General features: G+C 45.2%; 1 protein-coding gene across 1 annotated transcript in view; it reads left to right on the top strand.

The window, feature by feature from the left end:
* RSRC2 (arginine and serine rich coiled-coil 2) overlaps positions 1 to 23,173 on the top strand; it is an 884,867-nt gene that overhangs the window by 104,469 nt on the left and 757,225 nt on the right. Inside the window, exon 2 of the mRNA XM_044069821.1 lies at positions 13,169 to 13,724. Coding sequence (XP_043925756.1) covers positions 13,169 to 13,724 — 556 coding nt within the window. The remainder of the gene's footprint in view (positions 1 to 13,168; positions 13,725 to 23,173) is intronic.

The raw sequence follows: 23,173 nt of genomic DNA, 5'->3' as shown, positions 1-23,173 counted from the left end.
AGCAGGAGTGGTCAAGGAGAGGTGAATGCATCCTCAACCCGTTTTCTCATTTTTGCACATGGGGTCGGGATGCCACTTCAACAATGACAATCATCTAGAGCCAAGGTATAAACCAAAAAAATGAAAGGTTAATATTCGTGGGCCAGGATGGAGGGCTATTTGCACATTAGTTCACAAATCCTGTTGAGCATGTGGGAGAAACGGCAAAATGTGGGTTCTGCAAAACAGAAGTGGAAAAAGTCGCACATCTTGTAGTTGGGTGTGATGCAGTAATGGTTGAGGGCCTGTATACTGAAAGGCATAATAATGTAGCAAGACTGTTGCATCGGGGTTGTGCAGTAGTTGAGAAGCATTGGAAACACGAGTCACAAAACATTACAGGGAATGATTAAGTTTATATCACATGGGATCCCCATTACCAACAGTTCAAAAATTAGATGCTAGAAAACCAGATGTAGTAGTCTGTGAAAAGAAAAGTATAGCATTATTTGAAATTGCTACACCCATTGATTTATAGTGTGTTGCCTGCAAAGAGAGACGGTCGTAAAGTACAAGAATTAGCAGGCAGAAATGAGGGCAGTGCGGAAGTATAGACAGTTCTAATAGCAATGGATCTCAAAGAATTTAGGATCTTATTTAGATATGTTGCCAGTACATGTAATGCTGTATGAAGTGCAGGAGGAATCAGTTTTGGGCACATTGCAGGTGCTGTGAAGAGTACTTCCTTCAAAGATTGAAATACTAATTTCATGAGCTTCAGTCATACTTTAACTTGGGAATGGGGTCCATTCCTTTTGTGGTATTGGAAGCCCCAAAAGACTTGGAGAAATTATACCAAGACATATACTGGCATATTCAGCAAGAAGTTATTATACTGGGTGAGTCTGACTTGGATTGGCAATAGGTCATTGGTGACACGCAATCAGTACGATTTTCCACTGTTAATCACCTTCATGACTGGAGTCGGTAAAAAGTCTGATACGCCACACTTTAGATTGTGTGAGACTTGCTGGTAAAGATGCAAAAGTGGATGCTTGCCAGGCAGAATAAGCGGCCATTTCCCTCCTGTACAATCAGAAATTACAGTACTCTGTCCAAAATCATAACCAAGTACGTAAGGGTTTTGTTGTATTATCAGTACTCTGACCCATTGTAACAGGAGCATATTGAAATTCATGCCACTTGATGCTACAGTCTCACATTTTAATGAAACTTTTTCCGTTTGGGGTTAGAGGGGCTTATAATAGTATTTTAGAGTCAAATCAAACCCTGCACTATGGCTGGCTAAAGAAATTAAAACATCTTTGTTCATATTGGCAAAGACTAGCATAAAAGTAGAACACAGAATACATTTAGGCATGTACTAGATCTTGCTAATGATCCCTGTAAAATGGATAAACTTGTTATGTAAACCTCAGTGTAAAAGCTAGTAAACTGCAAGATGTTGGTCATTGCTAAACAAGCTAATGCATCCCAGCCAAACTGCCACACCCTTTCCTCTTCTTTTTTTTCTAAAACCACATGGTTGGTTGGTCTGCTGTTCAGGCCATTATGTCTGATAAACCAGCAGGGTTTAAGAGGTGCTTCTCGTGTGGTTGGAAGATGCCCATTTCTGATTTGCACGAGGAGTGCCTCTATTCCTTGGGTGCCAACCACCTGGAGGTTGAATGCAGCATTTGTGCTACATTCAACCCCAAGGCTTTGGTCGAGCACCACAATAAGTTGAAAGGCATGGCTTTGGGGGGGGGGGGCATTGGTCCACCAGTCTCCAACCAAGCCATGTCCCTTTGACCACAAGAGAAATGCTTCCGTCTTGGGGTCTTCTTCTTTAAGAAGCCTAGGCTGTCTGATCCTAGCTCCTTGGGTCAGACTCCAGCCTCAGCGCTGTCTGATATGAGGACCTAGAATCTTATGTCCTGCTAGTCTACTCCTGGATCCAAGGCCTCTGATTTGAAGCCTTTAGATTAAAGTTCCTGGGAGTCTTTTCGGATCCAAGGCCTTTGGATCCGGCCAAGATTAGACCTGCCAGGAATCTGACCACCTCAGATCTGATGCATTCGAGTTCTAAACTCTTAGATCCTCAGTAGCCTTCTGATCCAAAGCAGACTGATTCAGGGCCTTTGTCAGATCCCATCTTGATCTTGGACTCTCCATCGGGTTTTGGCTCAGAGCAGTGTTTTACAGCTCCCAGGCACAGAAGCCCTTCCTCTGACAGGTTTAGAAGGTCCTCTGGGTCTAGGCACGCGTCCCCAGTTAGGTCATCAGCCTTTTTTAGGTCCTTCAGGAGTTTGTGTCCATTTGACATGGACAGGATGACAAGGTCTTTCCTCAAGATTCAAATAGAGTTGGGGCTTCTTTTGTTCCCTGCCCATCCGGCCAGGGGTCCTTCCCCTGCCCCAACACTTCAATCTCCTCATGCGACCCAGGTGGTTTTTGACTTCAGGACCTAGGGTACACTGAGGAGGAAACAAGGATTCCTAGAACCCACTTTGTGTTTACCCCATCTGAGTCCGTGACCAGCTCTGCTCTTCCTCCTGCTGAGTAGACTGGGTCCTGGACCCGAGCAGCCACTTTGGAGTCCCTGGGACGGGGTTCCAGTCCTGGTTTTTTTTTTTTTAACTGGTCTCTGCCCCACAGTACTTCGACTCTTGACAGTTCAGGACCAGTATTATTTGAGGGTCTTGAGGCGGTTGCATGCTCTGCTCCCTCTTCTCAGATGGTCTTGTCTGCTGGGAATGTGAAGAGGGCATTGTCCGACCCTTCATCCTTCCGAGTAGTAGAAATGACCATCTCCACTGTTGGAGCTGCCTTCCCAGCCCTTCTTTTCTCTGAGAGCTGAGCCTTCTCATCCTGCTCCCAGTCAGCCCTCCTGAACTGGTCTTCAAGGGGAAGTTAGCCCACTTGGGATTCTCCACTTTTCTAAGTCATACCCTGAGCCCCCCCTTAGAGGATGTGCCCTGGAAGAGGACGTGCAAGAGGAGTCGCCTAGAGACTCTGGAGTCTCTTACCAATGATATGGACCTTGATGAAGGGGACGGGTCCCCCAGTTCTCTGCCCGGCATCCTAGAGATTCTCAAATTGAAGGGAGAATGGTCTTCCCAACCCCTGTCCGCTGAGGAGTCCGTGTTCCTGAAGGCATTTGGGATGGGACCATCTATCACCTGGGTTTCCCTGCTGCTGACAAACCGATTAAACCTTCTCACCAGCAGAGCTTGGAAGGAGCCCGATACTGTGGAGCCAGTGCCAAACAAGCAGACAAATTCTTAAGACTACCCACAGATAGACTGTTTTGTTCAAAAGGGGTGCCAGTCGATGCTGTTGTGTGAGCTGCTGCCACCAAAAAGGTGTTGGAGCAGATTTCGTCTGTCCATTTCCCCCCCAATTGCAAATCCCGAGCAATTGACTGACATGGAAAGCGTGTTTTCGCCTCTGCTACGTTTGGTCTGCGGGTGCTTAATTACTTGGCACACTTCACCTGCCTCCAAAGGGATTTGGTTAAGTAATTTGCCACTTCCCTTTCTGAGTTGATTCCTGCCGAGGACTTGAAAAAAGCATCTCCCAAGCTATCCACTTTTGTGTCGCTTGCTAATTCCTCGATGGGGTTGATTTTCCAATGCTGCGGAAGGCACCTCTGGAGCAGCAGGCACAGGCATCTGTATTCGGCGTTTTGCTTAGCTGAGCTTCTATGGGTTTGTGGATTCCTTTAAAGTGCCCTTCAATGCCCCATTTGATGCATCAAAACTCTTTAGTCCATCAGCCAAAGACTCTGACCTGCAGTGAGCAAGAAGGGAAGACCTTGTCGGCTGTGGAAATTAAATAAATTTTGTACTCCTCAGCAGTCCTTTTCTAAGACACAACGAGCGGGTAAGAAAGTTTGGTTCTGGAAGTCGCAGACTTCTTTCAGAATGCTCAGGATGAACCCTTTTCTAGAGGTCATGGGAGAGGGTTCCATGGTAGACGCCACCCTAGATGCAGATGAGGTCCACAAAATTAGGGCTGCAGGGAACCTTTCATTAAGAAGCCCTTCAAGCTCTCCTGATGCATTACCCGACTGTCCTGCCCTGGGGACGGTTGGGGGCTGTTTGTCTCTGCACCCTTTGGTGTGGGCAAACCTCACGAGATCTGTGGGTGCCAAGCATTATTTCCAGGGACTATTTTATTCCTTTTACCACCCCACCACCACCACCCAGGTAACTTCTCCCTGATGCGTCACCCTGTCGGAGGGAGTTGGCTCAACAAGAAGTGCTCAAGCTTCTTCAGAAGAGCCATTCAAGAGGTGCTGCCAGGGCAGTGGGTTCCGGAACTTGCTCTCGCTTCTTTTTGGTGCTGAAGAAAACGGGGGGACTTGCGTCCAATCCTGGACTTAAGTGAGTTAAACCTCTCCATCAAGAAGTCTCAGTTGTGGATGGTCACTGCCCAGTCCATCATGCCTCTTCTGCACGTGGACAAGTGGATGTGCTGTGGGGATCTCCAGGATGTGTGCTATCCTTTTAAAAATACAAACGCTCCACTCCAGGAGACATCTCCCCTTTCACGTAGGGACCAGTCATTACCAATTACGTACCCTGTCTTTTGGTATCCCCACAGCCCTCTTGGTGTTCAAGTGCATGGCAGTGGTGGCAGCTCACCTGAGACTGCAAGGATTCCAGGTGTTTCCTTACTTTTGATTGGCTCCTCACAGCTCCCACAAAGCATCGACTGGTCACAGCCACTCAATAACTTTTCCTGCTGTTCAACCAACTAGTAATTTAAATTAAATTGAGCTTGATTCTGACCCAAAACTTGGAGTTTATAGGCATCCCGCTAGGCAATGTGTAAGAGATTGCAACATTACCTCCCAGGTATGTACAACTAATCAGATCCCTAGTTCACTGTCTCCTAGATCAGTCTCGTCCTCTGGTCCACTTCATTCTCAGCACCTTGTATCCATGGTGGCAGCAATCTACCTGGTGCAGTTAGCCAGGATGTTCATCGTGCATACAGCTGCAGTAATCACAGATGGGTTCTCTGCCGTCAGGCGGTCCCTCGGTCGGCCGAATTCCAAAATCTTGGTCCGGCGTCGGTTGTCGTCGCTTTCTCTTCTGACGTTAGTGAGGCCAGAGTATATAAGACACAGCCGACGCCATGTTCTTCAGTCTTTTTTGCCGCGCGGTGCCCGAAGCAGAAGCAGTTGGCAAGTGCCGGTCGGCCAGCTCCTGAATTACGAATATTTTGGAAACCGAAGTCTTCATTAAAGCTAAGTACCCCGTTGGGGAAACTTTTCTTGCCTCAGACCGATGTCAGAAAAAGTTAATAATTGTATTTCTTGTGGGAAGCAAATACCGCATAAGGATTTCCATTCCCTCTGCATACCTTGTTTGTGCCCAGACCACGACGTCTTGGGCTGTCGCTTTTGCGCTACCTTCAATAAACGCACTATTAAGCGTCGGGCGGAGTTCGCCCAACACTTCTTTGGTAAAGCTTTTGATTATAAAATGTCGTCTGACACTCAGACTACCGTTTTGTCCAAAAAACGCAAAGAAAAGGACCGACACCACACCAAAACAGGCTACACGTGGTCCGGTTCTCAGCGAGACGCTTTTGCAGTCCCTGACTTCCGACGACACTCCTTTGGCGGTGTCCTCTGTACCCGAGACCGCTGGGACCTTGGCCCTTTCCCAGACTACAACCGAAGCCTTTGCTAATGTTGAGCCTACTAATGTGGACAGGTCCACCTCCACCCATGGTGTATTTAGGCCCTCATCTTCTTTTTCAATTAAGGACTTTACTAAATCCAAAGCAGCCAGGCATCCCACGAGGCCTGTTGAACAGGGCCCATCTCCAGGTCCCATGCCTAAAAAACAGATGCTTAAAATGGCTGAGGATTTAATTACTCTTATCAGAGGTTCTCAACCCCCTCCAGACAAGAGACCCAGAGTGGAGGAAGATTCTCCCTCTTCTGATCAGGGATCCATTTTGTCAGAACATTCTGATGCAGAGGAGCACTCTTACTCTCCTTTTGAGGATTCTGATGCAGAACAGTCCATTCCTTCTGTATCCCCTCCTGAGGATTTTTCCTTTGGGGAAACCTTGCACACCTTGAGGGAACACTTCCATTGGGAAGGCCAAGACTTTTCAGATTCCAAGAAAAGACTTAGGGAATTTCTTTTGTTACCTCAACACAGACCTCTGGCTATACCCCCTGTTTTGGACATACTGGATGATGTCTATTCGGAGGCTTGCCTTAACCTGGATTCTCTGCCTCCTGCACATGTCAAACCTGATAGGTATTACAGAGTACCCAGCTCTCACCAATTTCTCTTCAAAAGCCATAATGCTGACCCTGAAACCATTTCACAAGGCCCCAAGGGATTGAAGGCCTCCACTGCCAAGAATCCACTTCCTGCAGAAAGGGAGTCAAGATCTTTAGAAAGGTGGGGTAAAAAGGTATATACCTCGGCCACCCTAGCCATGAGGGCCTTAAATTGTCAGTTTCATATGCTTAAATATCAACAGTTCCTGTTATCACAATTAAGGAATAAAATGTCTCAACCTGAACAACCATATTTAAAGGCGTTACAGGATATGATGCATAGTGCAGAGCAAGTGGGTAAACGCACTTTACAATGTGGTTATGATGCCCTAGAGGCTTCAAGTAGAGCGGCTGCTACAGGATCAGTCATTCGCAGACATGCCTGGCTTAGAGAACAAAACTTGCCTGATCATGTGAAAGCTAAACTTCTAGATGCTCCTTTACAAAAGGATGTGCTGTTTGGTACTAATGCTGAGGAGATACTACGGAAAATGGAAGAAAAAGCCAAATCTGTGCAAACTGTCAAAGCCTTTTTACAGGTCCAACCACCACATTTTAGCAGAAATTGGCCTTCAAAAAACTGGTCCTTTCCAGCCACTGACAAGCCCCAAAGAGGTAGATACAGACGCACAAGGGGCAGAGGGCAATCACAAGGATCATATAGAGGATGACAATGGCAAACTCCAGCACCAAGAGGTGGCGAGGACAGTGCACAACAATACAGGAAGCAAACCCAATGACTCCCTCATTTCCTTGCCAAGCACGTCTCAGCTGGCAGCACCTTTGGGAGGAAAGCTAGCATTATTTGCAGCCAATTGGCATATTGTCACAACAGACAAATGGACCCTGGACATTATAAACAGAGGCTACAAATTTCATTTTCACACTCTTCCAAAAATGAGAGGCATGCCAAACCTGCCACAGAATCAAAGGGCAGAGGCACAACTACAAATTTCAAAGCTCATAAGCTTGAGAGCTATTCAAGAGGTACCTACTCACGAACAAGGTCAAGGTTTTTATTCAAGACTTTTTCTGGTACCAAGGAAAGGAACCGACTGGAGACCCATTTTGGACTTGTCCATCCTAAACACATTTCTACTCGTACCAAAATTCAAGATGCTCACATTACAGCAACTTCTTCCCGTGCTGGGCAAGGAGTTTTGGCTGGTAACATTGGACCTCAAGGAGGCATACCTGCATGTCCCAATCAGACAAAGCTGCAGAAGATACCTCAGATTTCTTGCAGGTTCAATCCACTATCAATTCTCTGCATTGCCCTTTGGCTTATCTACTGCGCCCAGAGTATTCACAAAGTGTCTGGCATCAGTGATTGCCTACTGCAGACTTCAAGGGATACAAATTTACCCTTATTTGGACGACTGTCTGATCCAAGCGGACAGCAAACGCATACTTCTGGAACATCTGGCATATGTGACACGGTTATTGCGTTCTCTGGGATACACAATCAACAAAGAGAAATCAAGGCTAACACCATCTCAGAAAATAACTTTCCTGGGTGCCAACTTGGACACAAACACCCAGATGGCCTATCTTACGCCAGAAAAACAGGGGCAACTATCTCAGTACTTCAAAATACTAGCAAAAAGTACCAGGCTTACTGCAAGGAAAATCCTGCAGGCTCTGGGATTCATGGCATCTTGCATTCTTTTAATCCCATGTGCAAAGCTGCATATGAGGAAACTTCAATGGTACCTAAAAAACCTATGGCCTCAACACAGTCACAGTTTGGAAACAATAATACCAATAATCCCATGTTTGCAAAAGGAATTTCTATGGTGGGCCCAAGCTTGTCAAGCAAACACAGGCCTCCCATTCTGCAAGCCTCAAGCAAAGCAAGTTATCACAGCAGACGCCTCAGATTACGCATGGGGGGCGCACATGACGGACAGGTGCATCCAGGGCAAATGGTCCCAAAAAGAAAAGCACCTTCACATCAATCAAAAAGAAATGCTAGCAGTAATAAATGCAATTACAGCTTTCAAGGACTTCCTGCATCCAGGACAATTACTGATAAGAACAGACAACACCACAGTAATGTGGTACATAAACAAACAAGGAGGAACACATTCATACCCCTTGTGCAGACTAGCCATGACTCTTTGGAACTTGGCTCTGGAATGGCAAATCGAACTTCAAGCACAGTACCTGCCAGGATTGGAAAACACGCTGGCAGACAAATTAAGCAGAAATATGACAGATCCACACGAATGGAAGTTACATCCTCAGGTGTTTACAGAAATAACCCAAGTGTGGGGGAGGCCAGACATAGATCTTTTTGCCTCCCACAGGAATCAATTGGAAAATTTTTGTTTGAGGACATTTCATCCAAAGGCCTGGAGAGTGGACGCCCTTTCATTCAGTTGGTCAGCATGGACAGTTTACGCATTCCCACCTCTGCCTCTTCTGCCCAAGGTACTTTTGAAAGCAAGAACAGACAGACCGAAGATGATACTGATTGCTCCAGATTGGCCAAGGCAACACTGGTACCCATTGCTGAGGAGCCTAACGCATACTCCTCCCTGGTCCCTGCCTCTAATGCCTCTTCTGCTGACTCAGCACAGCTACAAAACTCTCCACAGTCAGCTGAAAACACTCAATCTCGCTGCATGGAAAATTCCTTAACACCACAACAGACCCTACTTTCCAAGGAGGTGCAGGATGTCATTTTGGAGGCCAGAAGGCCATCTACTAGAAAAGCTTACTCTGCAAAATGGAAGCGGTTTTGTTCTTGGAATGAGAAAAAAGGCCAGGACCCTAGAAAACTGAACTTGCCTCGGGTATTACAGTATCTAGCTGAGCTGCTGAACAGTGGACTTTCATTTTCTTCCATAAAAATCCATGCCTCAGCCATTTCTGCAGAATACAACACGGATCCTCCTTTATTTTCTCACCCACTCTTACGACAGTTCCTCAGAGGGGCTAAGAATATTAGACCACCAAGGAAACAACCAATACCAGCCTGGGATCTTAATTACATACTAGAAAAATTAACATTGCCTCCTTTTGAACCAGCTGCCTCAACAGACTTGCAATATTTGTCCTGGAAAACTGCCTTCCTTCTGGCTATCACTTCAGCTCATAGAGTTTCGGAACTACAGGCCCTCATGGCGGTGCAGCCCTTTCTCATTTTCCATCAGGACAAGGGTTTCCCTTCGTACCAACCCATCATTTATGCCTAAAGTGGTATCTAGGGTAGCTTTAAATCAAGCCATACACCTTCCTACCTTTTACCCCAATCCTCAAAACAAAGGGGAAAGGCTGCTACATTCTTTAGACATCCATAGGCAGCTACATTACTATTTGGACAGAACAAAGTCCTTCAGGAAATCAGAACAACTCTTTGTGCCCTATGCTGTAGGGGCTCAAGGGAATCCAGTTTCCAAGCAGACTATTTCAAAGTGGATAGGCCACTGCATACGGTTTTGTTTTTCCCATCATGGGAAATCTGTTCCTACAGGTATCGGATCACACTCCACCAGGGCCACAGCTACCTCTACAGCCTTCCTCAGAGGAGTTCCTACCAAAGATATTCTGGAGGCAGCCACTTGGAGTTCTGTACATACCTTCACAAAACACTACCACCTGCCTTTATATTCCAGAACAAGAGCAGGCTTTGCCACTGCTGTTTTGCAGGGCATTCTGGCTCAACCCAGTTCCTCCTAGTACCTACCACCCTGTGCGTAGCTTTGGGACTCTACCCATCTGTGATTACTGCAGCTGTATGCACGATGAACATAGTACAGTTTTGTACCTACCATAAATGTAGATGTTCGAGTGCTAATACAGCTGCAGTACAGGTTTCCCTCCCTCCTTCCCCACCTGGTAAAGACATGGGGCCTAACAACCTCTTCATACAACCTGACTGGGTTATCCTTCTATGGTTTATTTGCTTGCAACCACTGATTTTGGATTATATTGCATTGCATGTATACACATATAAGCATAATTTATGTATTGCCTTCCTTCTGGGGGCACCTGACATCTGGGGCAAGAAAGACTGAAGAACATGGCGTCGGCTGTGTCTTGTATACTCTGGCCTCACTGACGTCAGAAGAGAAAGCAACGACAACCGACGCCGGACCAAGACTTTGGAATTCGGCCGACCGAGGGACCGCCTGACGGCAGAGAACCCATCTGTGATTACTGTAGCTGTATTAGCACTTGAACATCTACATTTATGGTAGGTACAAAACTGTACTTTTTACATGAGGGTTCTTCAGTGGACTCTAGTGGTCTAATCATTTTCTGTCTCACCCATTGACAGCTTCCATCTGCCTCACTGCGGTGTGCAAGCGTCATCTTCTTTGGCGGATTCAGTCCGGTCTCCCGATCTCCTTGTGGACAGACCCTTTTCTCCTCCCCCAGTGTCACGGTCACCATGGACGCTTCCCTGCTGGGGTTCGGGGGGTGCATTGCGAGGGGAAGACTGTCCAAGGTACGTGGTCCCCTGCAGAGACCAAACTGCACATAAATGTACTGGAGAGAAGAGCAGTTCTTACGCTGCAAGCCTTTCAGGACTGCCTTCCTCTGGGTACCATTGTAGTGCACACTGACAACATGGAGGTTGCGTGGTACATCAGCAAACAAGGGGGCAGACGTTTTTATCTGCTTTGTCACAAGGCCAGAAGAGTGTGGGAATGGGCGATGTCCTCTAGGTGCTTTCTCCTTGAAACACACATTCCCAGGGAGACCACCATGCTTGCAGACAAGCTCAGCAGAGCTATCTTGTGTCTCACAAGTGGTCCCTGAATCCATCAGTGGTGATCGAGATCTTCCTTTGCTGGAGTCAACAGAGTTGTGATCTATTTGCTTCCCATCTCATTCACTAATGCACCAAGTACTTTGCCTTGATTCCCCCCAGCCAGGGAGTACTCCAGGGATGCTTTAATTCACAGTTGGCCTCCGGGTCTCCTTTATGCTTACCCTGCTATACCTCTCATTCCCAAAGTGCTTCAGAAAGCTGGACATGTCAAGACTCCCTTGATCCTTATTGCCCCCTTCTGGCCTCTGCGGGTGTGGTTCCCCCTCCTCTGGTCTTATCTGAAGTTACCCCCCTTGAGTACTGGATCCCCTTCAGGGTCTGATATCTTACCCCTCTCATGTTCCTATCCCAAACCTTCAGACTTTTTTTTTTTTTGTCTGATGGTCTGTTGTCCACTTTAGGCTTGCCTGTCCTGTCAGAGATATCATTCTGGCTTCTCATAAGGCTTCCACCAGAAAGGTCTGTCGTAAATGGAAAATATTTTCTATCTAGGCCAATCAGCAGAATCTGGATCCCTTTTCAGCTCCCATTCCAGGCATCATCTTATTCCTGTCTTCTCTCTTTCAGGATGGAGCCAGCTTCTCCACTATCAAGTTGCAGCTGGTGGCCATCTCTAATTTTCATGTTTGTGAGGAGCCTGCTTTTCTCCCCTTTGTAGGCCTTTTTGAAAGGTGCCTTTCTGCTACGGTCTCTTATCAAAGATCCCTGTCCTCCTCAGGACCTTTCCTTAGTGTTGCAGTCTCTTGCAGAGTCCCCTCGAGCCGGCTGCAACTTGTGACATGAAGTTTCAGTCTTGGAAGACTGCCTTTTTGGTGTCTATAACATCAGCAAGATGGGTTTGTGAATTGCAGGCTCTTTCCATGAAGCCTCCTTTCATGATTTTTCATAGCAACAGAGTGGCTGTGCGGTTACTCCCATTTTTATGCTGCCTTCATCCAATATGTAAGGACATTGACTACAGGAACCACACTTCCTAGTCTTTTGTCTACTATATGTTTTTCTTTTATAGTCCTAGAATTGGTACCTTCAAGCATACTATTTAGATTCTGTCCTGTTGTTTTAAACACACTTTGGTCTTGGGGTAGTTGAAATGGGTCCATAGGATTAATTTTCAGAATATTCCAATTCCTGCTTACGATATCCTTTACTTTCTGGGAAATGTTAAACTCGATGACTACATCCTACTCAAACGTGGGAGTTTCATTATTGGGGGGGGGGGGTGATCATCTCCATCAAACCAATGCCTAAAAGTGGTTTGTGTGTTTTTACACCTTTCGTTCACATTTTATTAGCCAGGTCTTTAGGGTACCCTGTGTTCAGGGTACCCTGTGTCCAGAAACATTGGGAAAGGTATCATTTTCTTCAATAACCTCTTTCTTTGGAGGTCATCCTTGCTAGTCAAATACACTGTCCCTTAACCGAACACCTTTTCCCTGTGGAAATTGGAGAGCACTGTTAAATGGTAAGCATGCATTACAGAAGATGGGTTTCCTTTTTTTTAAACCTCACCTCTCAGTAATTTTAATAGTGGTATCCAAATTAATGCTTGAATGTTTTTATCATTGCAGTGGTAAGTAAACTTGAAAAAAAGTAGTGTCATTCAAGTAATCTTTCATTCGAGTAATCTAAAATTTCTGGTCCTTCCATAAAATAAAAATAATGTCCAAGAATCTTTTATATAATTTGATATACTGGTGAAACTCTGAACAATAAATATTAGAATTTTTACCAGGGTAAAAGTGAAATAATTAGTAAGATTGATTGTACACTACTCCTAATTTTTTTTAAGAAGCAGGTGCATCTGTCATTTAAGACCCAGTTGTTTTGAAGTGCTTGTTTTTAGCATTTTTTTGTGAATCTGTTTAAAACACTATGCTGCCAGGATTGTATTCAAATTTGTAGCCCAAAGATTCTGATTTCATGCATGTTTGTTTTATCAGATGGCACATATTTGACCAGGCTCCAAACTGCATTTATTTTTCAGTGCATTTCATAGAAACTTGGCAAGAATACTTGCCAGTCTATGCAATATTGCAAATGAATGTGCATTTGTAGAAAAACATTTTGTAACTTTATTTTCCACTTTCTTTAAGGCAAGTGACACTGAAAAAGATTCAAATACAGCGAAGAAAGTTGGTCAAGATGTAGAGAAGAAAAAGGAACAATCACCAGAGAGGTCAAAGTCACCCAAAATTTCCAAGCATAGTCATTCAGAATCGCCAGAGCTCAAGAATTCCAAGCACCACAGCTCAGAATCGCCAGATCGTGTCAAGTCCCCAAAAAAATCAAAACATCGTTATTCTGAGTCACCAGAACATTCTAAATCCCCCAAACGTTCAAAGCATCGATATTCTTTATCGCCAGAATGTTCAAAGTCACCCAAGACCTCTAAGCATCGACATTCAGAGTCTCCAGAAATGTCCAAGTCCCCAAAGAGTTCTAAGCATAGACATTCCGAGTCTCCAGAACGGTCTAAGTCTCCTGCAACTTCCAAACATCGATATTCTGATTCACCAGAAAAACGCAAGTCCCCCAAAAGTTCTAAACATCGGTATTCTGCATCACCAGATCGTCGCAAGTCCCCAAAGAGTTCTAAACGGCGATATTCCAGATCTCGATCAAAGTCAAAAGATAAAAAACGGAAATCAGGTATGTGAAATTTGTGTGTGTGTAGATCCTTATGTAGCGTGCGTGCGCACACTCAAGACGTGCACGTTTGTGGTTTGAGTGGAACAGCTTTTGTGTTGAACTCATTAACTAAGAGATCTCTACCTCATGGTGAGTGCATCTGCTATGACATCTCAGAGTTAAACACGTTTCCTCCCCTCATCAAGCATACACCTTCACTTGCGGTCATCCAGTATATAGTGGTCTAAAGGTGGTGGCCACTTCTGCAGTCTTAGTGATTCTTGCTGCATGCATTTATAAATATCTTTTTTAACAAGAGCTTTTGCCAGGCTGGCATCAGCCTAGGCCAAAACACACCTCAGACTTGGAAGAGGTATGTAATTTTGCTAACTATGCTAAGTTCTTCATCATAAACTAGTCTGCTGGTTTTGTATTTTGATCCAGGGAAGGAAAACTGGTCTTCTTTTGGAAAGTAGAGCTTTTATAGGGGTTAACATGGTCATTGTTTATACCTGCCTTTGTTCAGGTCATGAAATCCAAACTGTGAGGTCTGCAAAGGATTTGGTCGTAAGACGGTAAATTGTATTGCAGGTGTACAAAGATAAAAAGGCAACTAGCAGCCCTAGTTAAGTATGTGCCTCAATTGTGGACTGCAACAGGGACCCATGTGTGCCATGCAGAAAAAGTGTTAAACAAAAGAAGCCCAAAATGAGAAGGAAGGAGAGCGTCAAATTTTTGAATCAGAAGCCCTCGTCTGTGCTGCCTTTCAGTACCTAGTTGCACCGTTTCCTTTTTCGGAGGTCTCTTGTATTGTCATTGTGGGTGCTGCCATGTCTTCTGTTTTAAGAAGCCCTCCTGGACCAGAACCTCGCACTGTTGTGTGAGACTGATTATCGGCCATCTATGACTGAATTGCATAGCTGAGTATTAAGTTGGCCTCCCTTGCAGAGCTTTTGAAACCCTTCAAAGCACAACTTGTTACCCTTCTGACCCTGAAGACGTCAGCTGGATGCTTGGTATAAAAGAAAAGAGCAGCCTGTGCCATTTTAAATTCACTCGCACGTCCTATTTCTCTGCTTTCTCAGTTTGTCAAAATTTAGTGAACCTTTACAAGAGTGGTGGATGATCTTTCCTGAAAATGTAAAAATTACCCACACAAGGACTTGTGGGAGACTCGTTCTTCTAAATTGCAGTTGACGTCAAATTTTCTTTTGTTTATGGGAATAGTAAACTGTGCATGAGAGCACATCATGCTCACTTTAGTAAAACAATATTGTGAACAACCTTCCCTTTAATACAAGCTTTTAGATTTCTGGTTAAGGAATGGGTATCCTACCCCTAACAAAACACACACAGTGCTGACACAGCAGACCCTGTTCACAAAGTTTTGTTCTTCCATCTTGAAGAGAATGCAGGGTTTGTCCAGTGATGTCCAAATCAGTCATAGCCTGTTTCTTATTGATTCTCTGCTGCACTGCTGTTGTCCATAGCCTGTTTCTTATTGATTCTCTGCTGGCCTGCTATTGTCCATAGCTTGTTTATTGATTCTCTGCTGGCCTGTTATGTCCATAGCTTGTCTTATTAATTCTCTGCTGGCCTGCTATTGTCCATAGCCTGTTGATTCTCTGCTGCGCTGCTATTGTCCATAGCCTGTTTCTTACTGATTCTCTGCTGGCCTGCTATTGACCATAGCCTGTTTCTTGTTGATTCTCTGCTGGCCTGCTATTGTCCATAGCCTGTTTTTATTGATTCTCCGATAGGCTGCTATTGTCCATCTCCCTGACCAGAAGTTTAGGGTTATGGCCAGACTTGAGAAATTATTTCTTACATTTGCCTCATTGATGTTCATCATGTTTGACTATTGCAGTCATTACACTTGGGTTATCCTGCTGGCAGGCTACCCGCAGTCGGCCTGTATTCCAAAGTCTTAGTCCGGCGTCGGTTGCTGTCTCCTCCTCCCTGACATCAGTGCCTCAGGGGTATAAAAAATGCAGCCGACACCATTTTCTCCAGTCTTTCTTGCCACGCGGTGCCCAAAGCAAAAGCAGTTCGCAAGTGCCAGTCGGCAGACTCCTGAGATTTTCGTGTTCGAATTTCAGATCTGAAGTCTTCATTTAAAGCACCCCGTTGGGGAAACTTTTTTTTCTTGGTCCAGTCCGATGTCAGAAAAAGTTAATAATTGTATTTCTTGTGGGAAGCAAATACCTCATAAGGGCTTCCATTCTCATTGTATTCCTTGCCTAGGCCCTGATCACGACATTGCTTAATTGTAGGTTTTGTGCTAGATTTAACCAACGCACTATTAAGCGTCGGTACTATTTTGCATTTCACTACTTTGGCCGAAGATTTAATTACACAATGTTGTCTGATAGCCATCCGACTACCACAATTCACAAGAAACGCAAGGAAAAGGACAGACATCCGATGTCCAAAACTAACGACGAGGCTTCTTGTAAGCCAGTCTCCAGTTCACCAGTTCTCAGTGAGGTACTTTCGCAGCCTCTGATGCCCGCTACCTCAGAGCCACAGGCCGCTTCAGATTCCCACGTGGAGCCGACTAGGCCGCTGGAAACTCAAGGTATTGGACACTCGGAAAATATTCCCTCAGATGGGTCCGGAGCCGCTGAGCAGGCATCTGCTTCTGAGGGTGTTTTCTGGCCTACACAGTTATATGTAAAACCGACTTCAGCTTCAAAGGCAAAAACTAAAGACAAAGAAACAAGTACAGCAACCCCATGGACAGGCCTCCATACCTAAAAAAAACAGATGCTCAAAATGGCCGAAGACCTAATTACTTTGATCAGGGGTTCCCATCCCCCTCCTGATAAGAGGCCTAGGCGAGAGACAGAATATGAATCTTCCGATCAGGTTTCCATTTCCTCTGACTCCTCTTCTGAACAGGAATATTCTCTTCCTCCCTATGAGGATTCTGATGCTGAAGAATCTAACCCTTCAGCCTCTCCTCCTGAGGATTATTCTTTTGGGGAAACCCTGCATACCATGAAGGAGCACTTCCACTGAGAGAGCAGGAGCACTTCCACTGGGAGAGCCAGGATTACTCAGAATCTAAGAAAAGGCTCAGACTTTCTTTTACTACCTCAGCACAGGCCTCTTGCTATTCCTCCTGTTTTAGAAGTTGTAGATTATGTATTTTCAGAGTCCGGCCTGTCTCCTGACTCTCTACCTCCAGCACCTGTTAAGCCAGACAGATACTACAGGGTTCCAGATTCACATAAATGTCTTTATAAAAACCCTTCCGCTGACCCAGAAACTATATCTCAGGGTCCCAAAGGGGTCAAGGCTTCCACTGCAAAAAACCCTATCCCCTCTGATAGAGATTCAAGGGCACTGGACAGATGGGGGAAAAAGATTTACACTTCTGCTACCTTGGCTGTAAGGATTTTAAATTGTCAGTTTCATATGCTTCAATATCAGCAATACTTAATGTCACTGCTTAAACAAAAAATGTTGATAAATTCTGAATGTGCAGAAAACAAAGACATGCAGGATTTATTGCATGCAGCTGAACAAGTGGGAAAGCATACTTTGCAATGTGGTTTTGATTCTCTGGAGGCCTCCTGCAGGGCCGCTGTTACGGGTTTTGTCATTAGGAGGCATGCTTGGTTAAAGGAACAGAATTTGCCTGATCATGTTAAAGCAAAATTATTAGATGCTCCATTACAGCATGATACTTTGGTGTGAAGGCAGAAGAGATGTTGAAGAAAATAGAGGACAAATCAAAATCTATGCAGACAGTTAAGGATTTCTTACAGGTACAGCCACCCAGATTTAGCAGGAACTGGCCTTCAAAGAATTTCCATTGTCAGACAGGCCACAAAGAGGCAGATACAGACGCCCCAGAGGCAGATCCCAGCCCCAAGGCTCATGCAGGTCTAAACAATGGGGTGCTTCTACCTCCAAAAGCGGAGAAGACAAATCACAGCCATACAGGAAACGGTCCCAATGACTTTCCTCTGCCAGCACCAAGCACTTGCCTTTTGGCAGCCCCCTTAGGGGGAAAACTAGCACTTTTTTCACAAAATTGGCACATGATCACCCTGGACAAATGGGTCTTGAATATAGTGTCACAGGGCTACAGGTTCCACTTTCACACCCTGCCAAGGGCAAAAGGTATGCCAGACCTGCTACACAATCAATGGGCAGAGGCACAAAAACAAGTTTCATCTCTCATGAACATGAGGGCCATTCAGCGAATGCCGCAGCAAGAGCAGGGACAAGGATTTTACTCAAGACTTTTCCTTGTACCCAGAAAGGACAAAGCCTGGAGACCAATACTGGACCTATCTATTGTAAACACATTTCTGTACGTTCCAAAATTCAAAATTTTGACTCTGCAGCAGCTTCTGCCCATGCTGGGCAAGAAGGCTTGGCTTTTAACTTTGGACCTAAAAGAGGCATACCCGCATGTCCCAATCAGACAATCTTGCAGAAGATACCTCGGATTCATAGCTGGCTCAATGCACTGCCAATTCTCTGCACTGCCCTTTGGCTTATCTACTGCACCCAGGGTCTTCACAAAATGCTTGGCACCAGTAATTGCATTTTGCAGACAAAGAGGAATTCAAATACATCCTTATTTGGACAACTGCCTTATTCAAGCAGAGAACAAGGACATTCTACTAAAGCATCTGGCGTTTGTAAACATATTACTAATTTGCCTAGGGTACACAGTAAACAAAAAGAAATTAAAACTAGTACCCTCTCAAGAGATAATATTCCTGGGTGCAAGCTTAAATACAACTGCCCAGATGGCTCATCTCATGCCAGACAAACAAAGGCAACTGACTTCTTACTTCAAAATGTTGGCAACAAAGACCCAGTTATCTGCAAGAAAAATTCTGCAGGCTTTGGGCTTCATGGCATCCTGCATTCTAATTCCATATGCAAGACTGCATATGAGGAAACTACAATGGTATCTAAAAAGTGTTTGTACTCAACATTGCCACAGCCAGGAAACATTAATTACCCTCATTCCCTGCCTGAAACAGGAGTTTCGATGGTGGGCAAAGACCTGTCATCACAAGGGACAGCCATTCACTTTGCCCACAGCCAGGCAGACATTAACAACAGATTATGTCTGGGGGGCCCACATGGCAGGAAAATGTATTCGGGGCACATGGTCCGCAAGCCAAATACATCTTCATATCAATCAAAAAGAGATGCTAGCTGTTCAGAATGCCCTGACAGCCTTCAAGGAGCTACTTCATCCAGGACAACTGCTGATAAAGACGGACAATACTACAGTCATGTGGTACATAAACAAGCAGGGAGGCACACATTCCTATCCCCTCTGCAGACTAGCCATGACTTTGTGGGACACAGCATTGACTTATCAAGTACACCTGCAAGCACAATTCCTGCCCGGAAAGATAAATACTCTGGCAGACGAACTAAGCAGAAACCTCATGGATCCTCACGAGTGGAAACTGGATCCACAAGTCTTCAGCATGATAACAAGGAAATGGGGATGCCCAGACATAGATCTATGTGCCTGCCCTCACAACTGCCAACTACAGAGATTCTGCACAAGGACTTATCACAAGCAAGCATGGAAACTGGATGCTGTGTCATTCAGCTGGAAAACCCTAACGGTGTATGCCTTTCCTCCACTGCCACTTCTCCCCAAGGTACTCCTAAAGGTCAGACAAGAGAAGCCAAAAATGATTCTGATTGCCCCAGACTGGCCCTGCCAGCACTGGTACCCAATCCTAAAGAGCTTGTCTCAAGGCCCAGCCTGGACATTACCTCAAATTCCTCACTTACTGACCCAACAAAACAATCAGATCCTGCACAGCCAACTCAGGACCCTAAATCTGGCAGCATGGCGGATAATGTAGCCATTCAGAACACACCTCTCTCTAAAGCAGTGATGGATGTTATTTTAGAGGCCAGGAGGCCCACTACCAGAAAATCTCGTGCAGAAAAATGGAAGAGATTCTGTGCTTGGAACCAGGCACAAGGAATTGACACGTCTGTACCAAATATTCCTCAGATTTTACAATACCTGAGTGAGATGCTGGACAAAGGCCTATCCTTTTCATAAGTTAAGATCCATGCCTCTGCCATTTCAGCTCATTACAATACGGAACCACCTATTTTTTCTCATCAATTGTTAAGGCAGTACCTCAGAGGGGCCAAAACCATAAGACCTCCAAGGAGAGCACCAATACCTGTACGGGACCTCAATTACGTTTTGGAAAAACTCGCACTGCCTCCTTTTGAGCCAGCAAATACAGCTGAGATAAAATTCTTATCATGGAAAACAGCTCTGCTCCTAGCAATAACCTCTGCAAGACTAGTCTCAGAGTTGCAGGCACTCATGGCCTTGGAACCTTTTATCATTTTCCATCCAGGCAGGGTTTCTCTGAGGACAAACCCAACATTTATGCCTAAGGTAGTGTCCAGTGTGGCCCTTAACCAAACCATTCATTTGCCTACTTTTTATCCAAACCCATAGAATAGGGGTGAGAGACTTCTGCATTCTTTGGATATACATAGACAGCTATGCTTCTACTTGGACAGAACTAAAGCTTTCCGAAAGACTGAGCAACTCTTACTGGCATATGCTGCAGGATCACAAGGAAAGGCCATCTCAAAGCAGACTATTTCAAAATGGATAGGCCACTGCATTTGTTTCTGCTATTCACAACATGGCAAATCATTGCCTAAGGGCATTAGACCGCATTCAACCGGAGCAGCAGCCACTTCAGCAGCCTTTTTCAGAGGAGTACCAACCAAAGACATTTTAGAGGTTGCAACTTGGAGTTCAGTGCACACTTTTACAAAGCACTACCACTTGCCTCTCTACTCTAAATCCAGAACAGGCTTTGCCACTGCAGTTCTACAAGGCCTCCTAGCCTCTCCTAATCCTATTTAGACCCAGCCACCCAACCTCAGCTTTGGAATTCAATCCAAGTGTAATGACTGCAACAGTGAAACACGATGAACATAGTAGAGTTGTGTACCTACCATAAATGTAGATGTTAGTGTATTCACTGTTGCAGTCCAGGTTACCCACCCACCATCCCACTTTCCTTGCTGGGTCTTGTCTGTTCTTCTCTATTCTATACAACCTATGTGGTGTATTTGCTTGTAGATGAAGGTAATGTTTACTTTAGTGCATGCATACTTATTGGCATAATTTTAGCCTACCCTTTTGGGGGCACCTGACATCTGGGGCAAGAAAAACTGAAGAAAATGGCGTCGGCTGCATCTTTTATACCCCTGGCGCACTGACGTCGGGGAGGAGGCAACAGCAAAAGACACTGGACCAAGACTTTAGAATTCAGGCCAACTGTGGGTAGCCTGTCAGCAGGATGACCCAAGTGTAATGACTGCAACAGTGAATACACTTGAACATCTACATTTTATGGTAGGTACACAACTGTACTTTTCTGTGGCTGATTAGCAGTCTTTAAGATAGTTAAATAGACCCACGAAGGAGAAGATGTATTCCTCAGTCTTTACCATATCTTGTATGTAGTTTGAGCTGCTAGAACAGGATCTAGAATTGCCATTTTATAGTCACTCCTGGCTATCCTTCTGTCAGTTTGCCAAAGATAGCAAAGTGATTGTTATGCACTGCAGTGAAGGTACCAGTCCTAATCTTTATTACCCCAGTGTGCAACTCCTTTGCTTCTCCAGCACAGTGACTCTTGTACAACTTTCTGATTTTGCCCCTGCAAGATTTCAGGCTAGACCATACCCTCACCCTTCTCTTTTGGCTGTTACTGTTAGTCGCCACAGCGGATCATCTGTTTTCTTTTCTTCCCGTCCTCTGCATATTGCTCAGTCACACCAACCACCTGCATGTCCTCTCTCACTACATCCATAAACCTTATCTTAGGCCTTCCTCTTTTCCTGTTACCTGGCAGCTCCATCCTTAGCATCCTTTTACCAATATACCCATCATCCCTCCTCAGCACATGTCCAAACCAACGCAATCTCGCCTCTCAGACTTTGTCTCCAAACCGTCCAACCTGAGCTGACCCTCTAATATACTGATTCCTAATCCTGTCCGTCCTTGTCACACGCAGTGCAAATCTTAACATTTTTAACTCTGCCACTTCCAGCTCTGACTCCTACCTTTTTGTCAGTGCCACCGTCTCCAACCCATACAACGTAGCTGGTCTCGCTACCCTCTTGTAGACTTTCCCTTTCACTCTTACCCGTCTGTCCCAAATCACCACTCTTGGCACTCTTTTCCACCCATTCCACCCTGCCTGTACTCTCTTCTTCACCACTTTTCCACACTCACCATTACTCTGAACTGTTGATCCCAAGTACTTAAATTCATCCATCTTTGCCAGTTCTACTCCTGCATCCTCACCATTCCTCTATCTTCCCTCTCATTCACACACACATTCTGTCTTTGTCCTGCTGACCTTCATTCCTCTCCTCTCTAGAGCATATCTCCACCTGTCCAGGGTCTCCTCAACCCGATCTGTACTCTCATTACAGATCACAATGTCATCTGCAAGCATCATAGTCCATGGGGCCTCTTGTCTGAGCTCGTTTGTCAACCTGTCCATCACCATTGCAAATAAGAAAGGGCTCAGAGCTGATCTTTGATGTATTCCCACCTCCACCTTAAACGGATCTGTCACTCGCATTGCAGACTTCACCAGTGTCACACTACCCTCATACATATCCTGTACCACTCTTACATACTTCTCTGCCACTCCTGACTTCCTCATACAATACCACAACTCCTCTCTAGGCACCCTATCATATGCTTTCTCCAGGTCCACAAAGACACAGTGCAACTCCTCCTGACCTTCCCTATATTTCTCCATCAACAGTCTCAGAGCAAGCATCGCATCTGTAGTGCTGTTTCCCAGCATGAAACTATACTGCTGATCGCTAATCATCACCTCCCTTCTTAACCTAGCTTCCACTACTCTTTCCCATAACTTCAAGCTGTGACTGATTAGTTTTATCTCTCTGTAGTTACTACAACTCTGCACATCACTCTTATTCTTAAAAATAGGTACCAAAACACTTTTTCTCCACTCCTCCGGCATCATCTGACTTTCCAAGATTTCATTAAACAATCTGGTTAAGAACTCCACTGCCGTTTCTCCTAAGCACCTCCATTCTTCCACTGGTATGTCATCTGGGCCAACAGCCTTTCCAGTCTTCATCTTCTTTGTAGCTGTCCGTACTTCCTCCTTGCTAATCTGTTTCACTATCCCCACATCATCCAACCTTCTCTCTCTCTTCATTCATCAGCCCCTCAAAGTACTCTTTCCATCTGCTCACCACACACTCCTCGCTTCGAGTATGTTTCCCCTCGCTGTCCTTTATCACCCTTACCTGCTGCACATCTTTCCCAGCTCGGTCCCCTCTGTCTAGCCAGTCGGTACAGGTCCTTTTCTTCCTCTTTAGTGTTAAACTCTCCATATGCCTTATCCTTAGCCTTTGCCACCTCTCTCTTCGCCATGCTCCTC

The sequence above is a fragment of the Protopterus annectens genome, chromosome 4.part0 (genome assembly GCF_019279795.1).
Source record: "Protopterus annectens isolate FY-2018-M chromosome 4.part0, PAN1.0, whole genome shotgun sequence".
In the NCBI taxonomy this organism is placed as follows: Eukaryota; Metazoa; Chordata; order Ceratodontiformes; family Protopteridae; genus Protopterus; species Protopterus annectens.
Note: the sequence above shows the minus strand (reverse complement) of the source record. Positions and strands in the feature narration are given on the sequence as shown.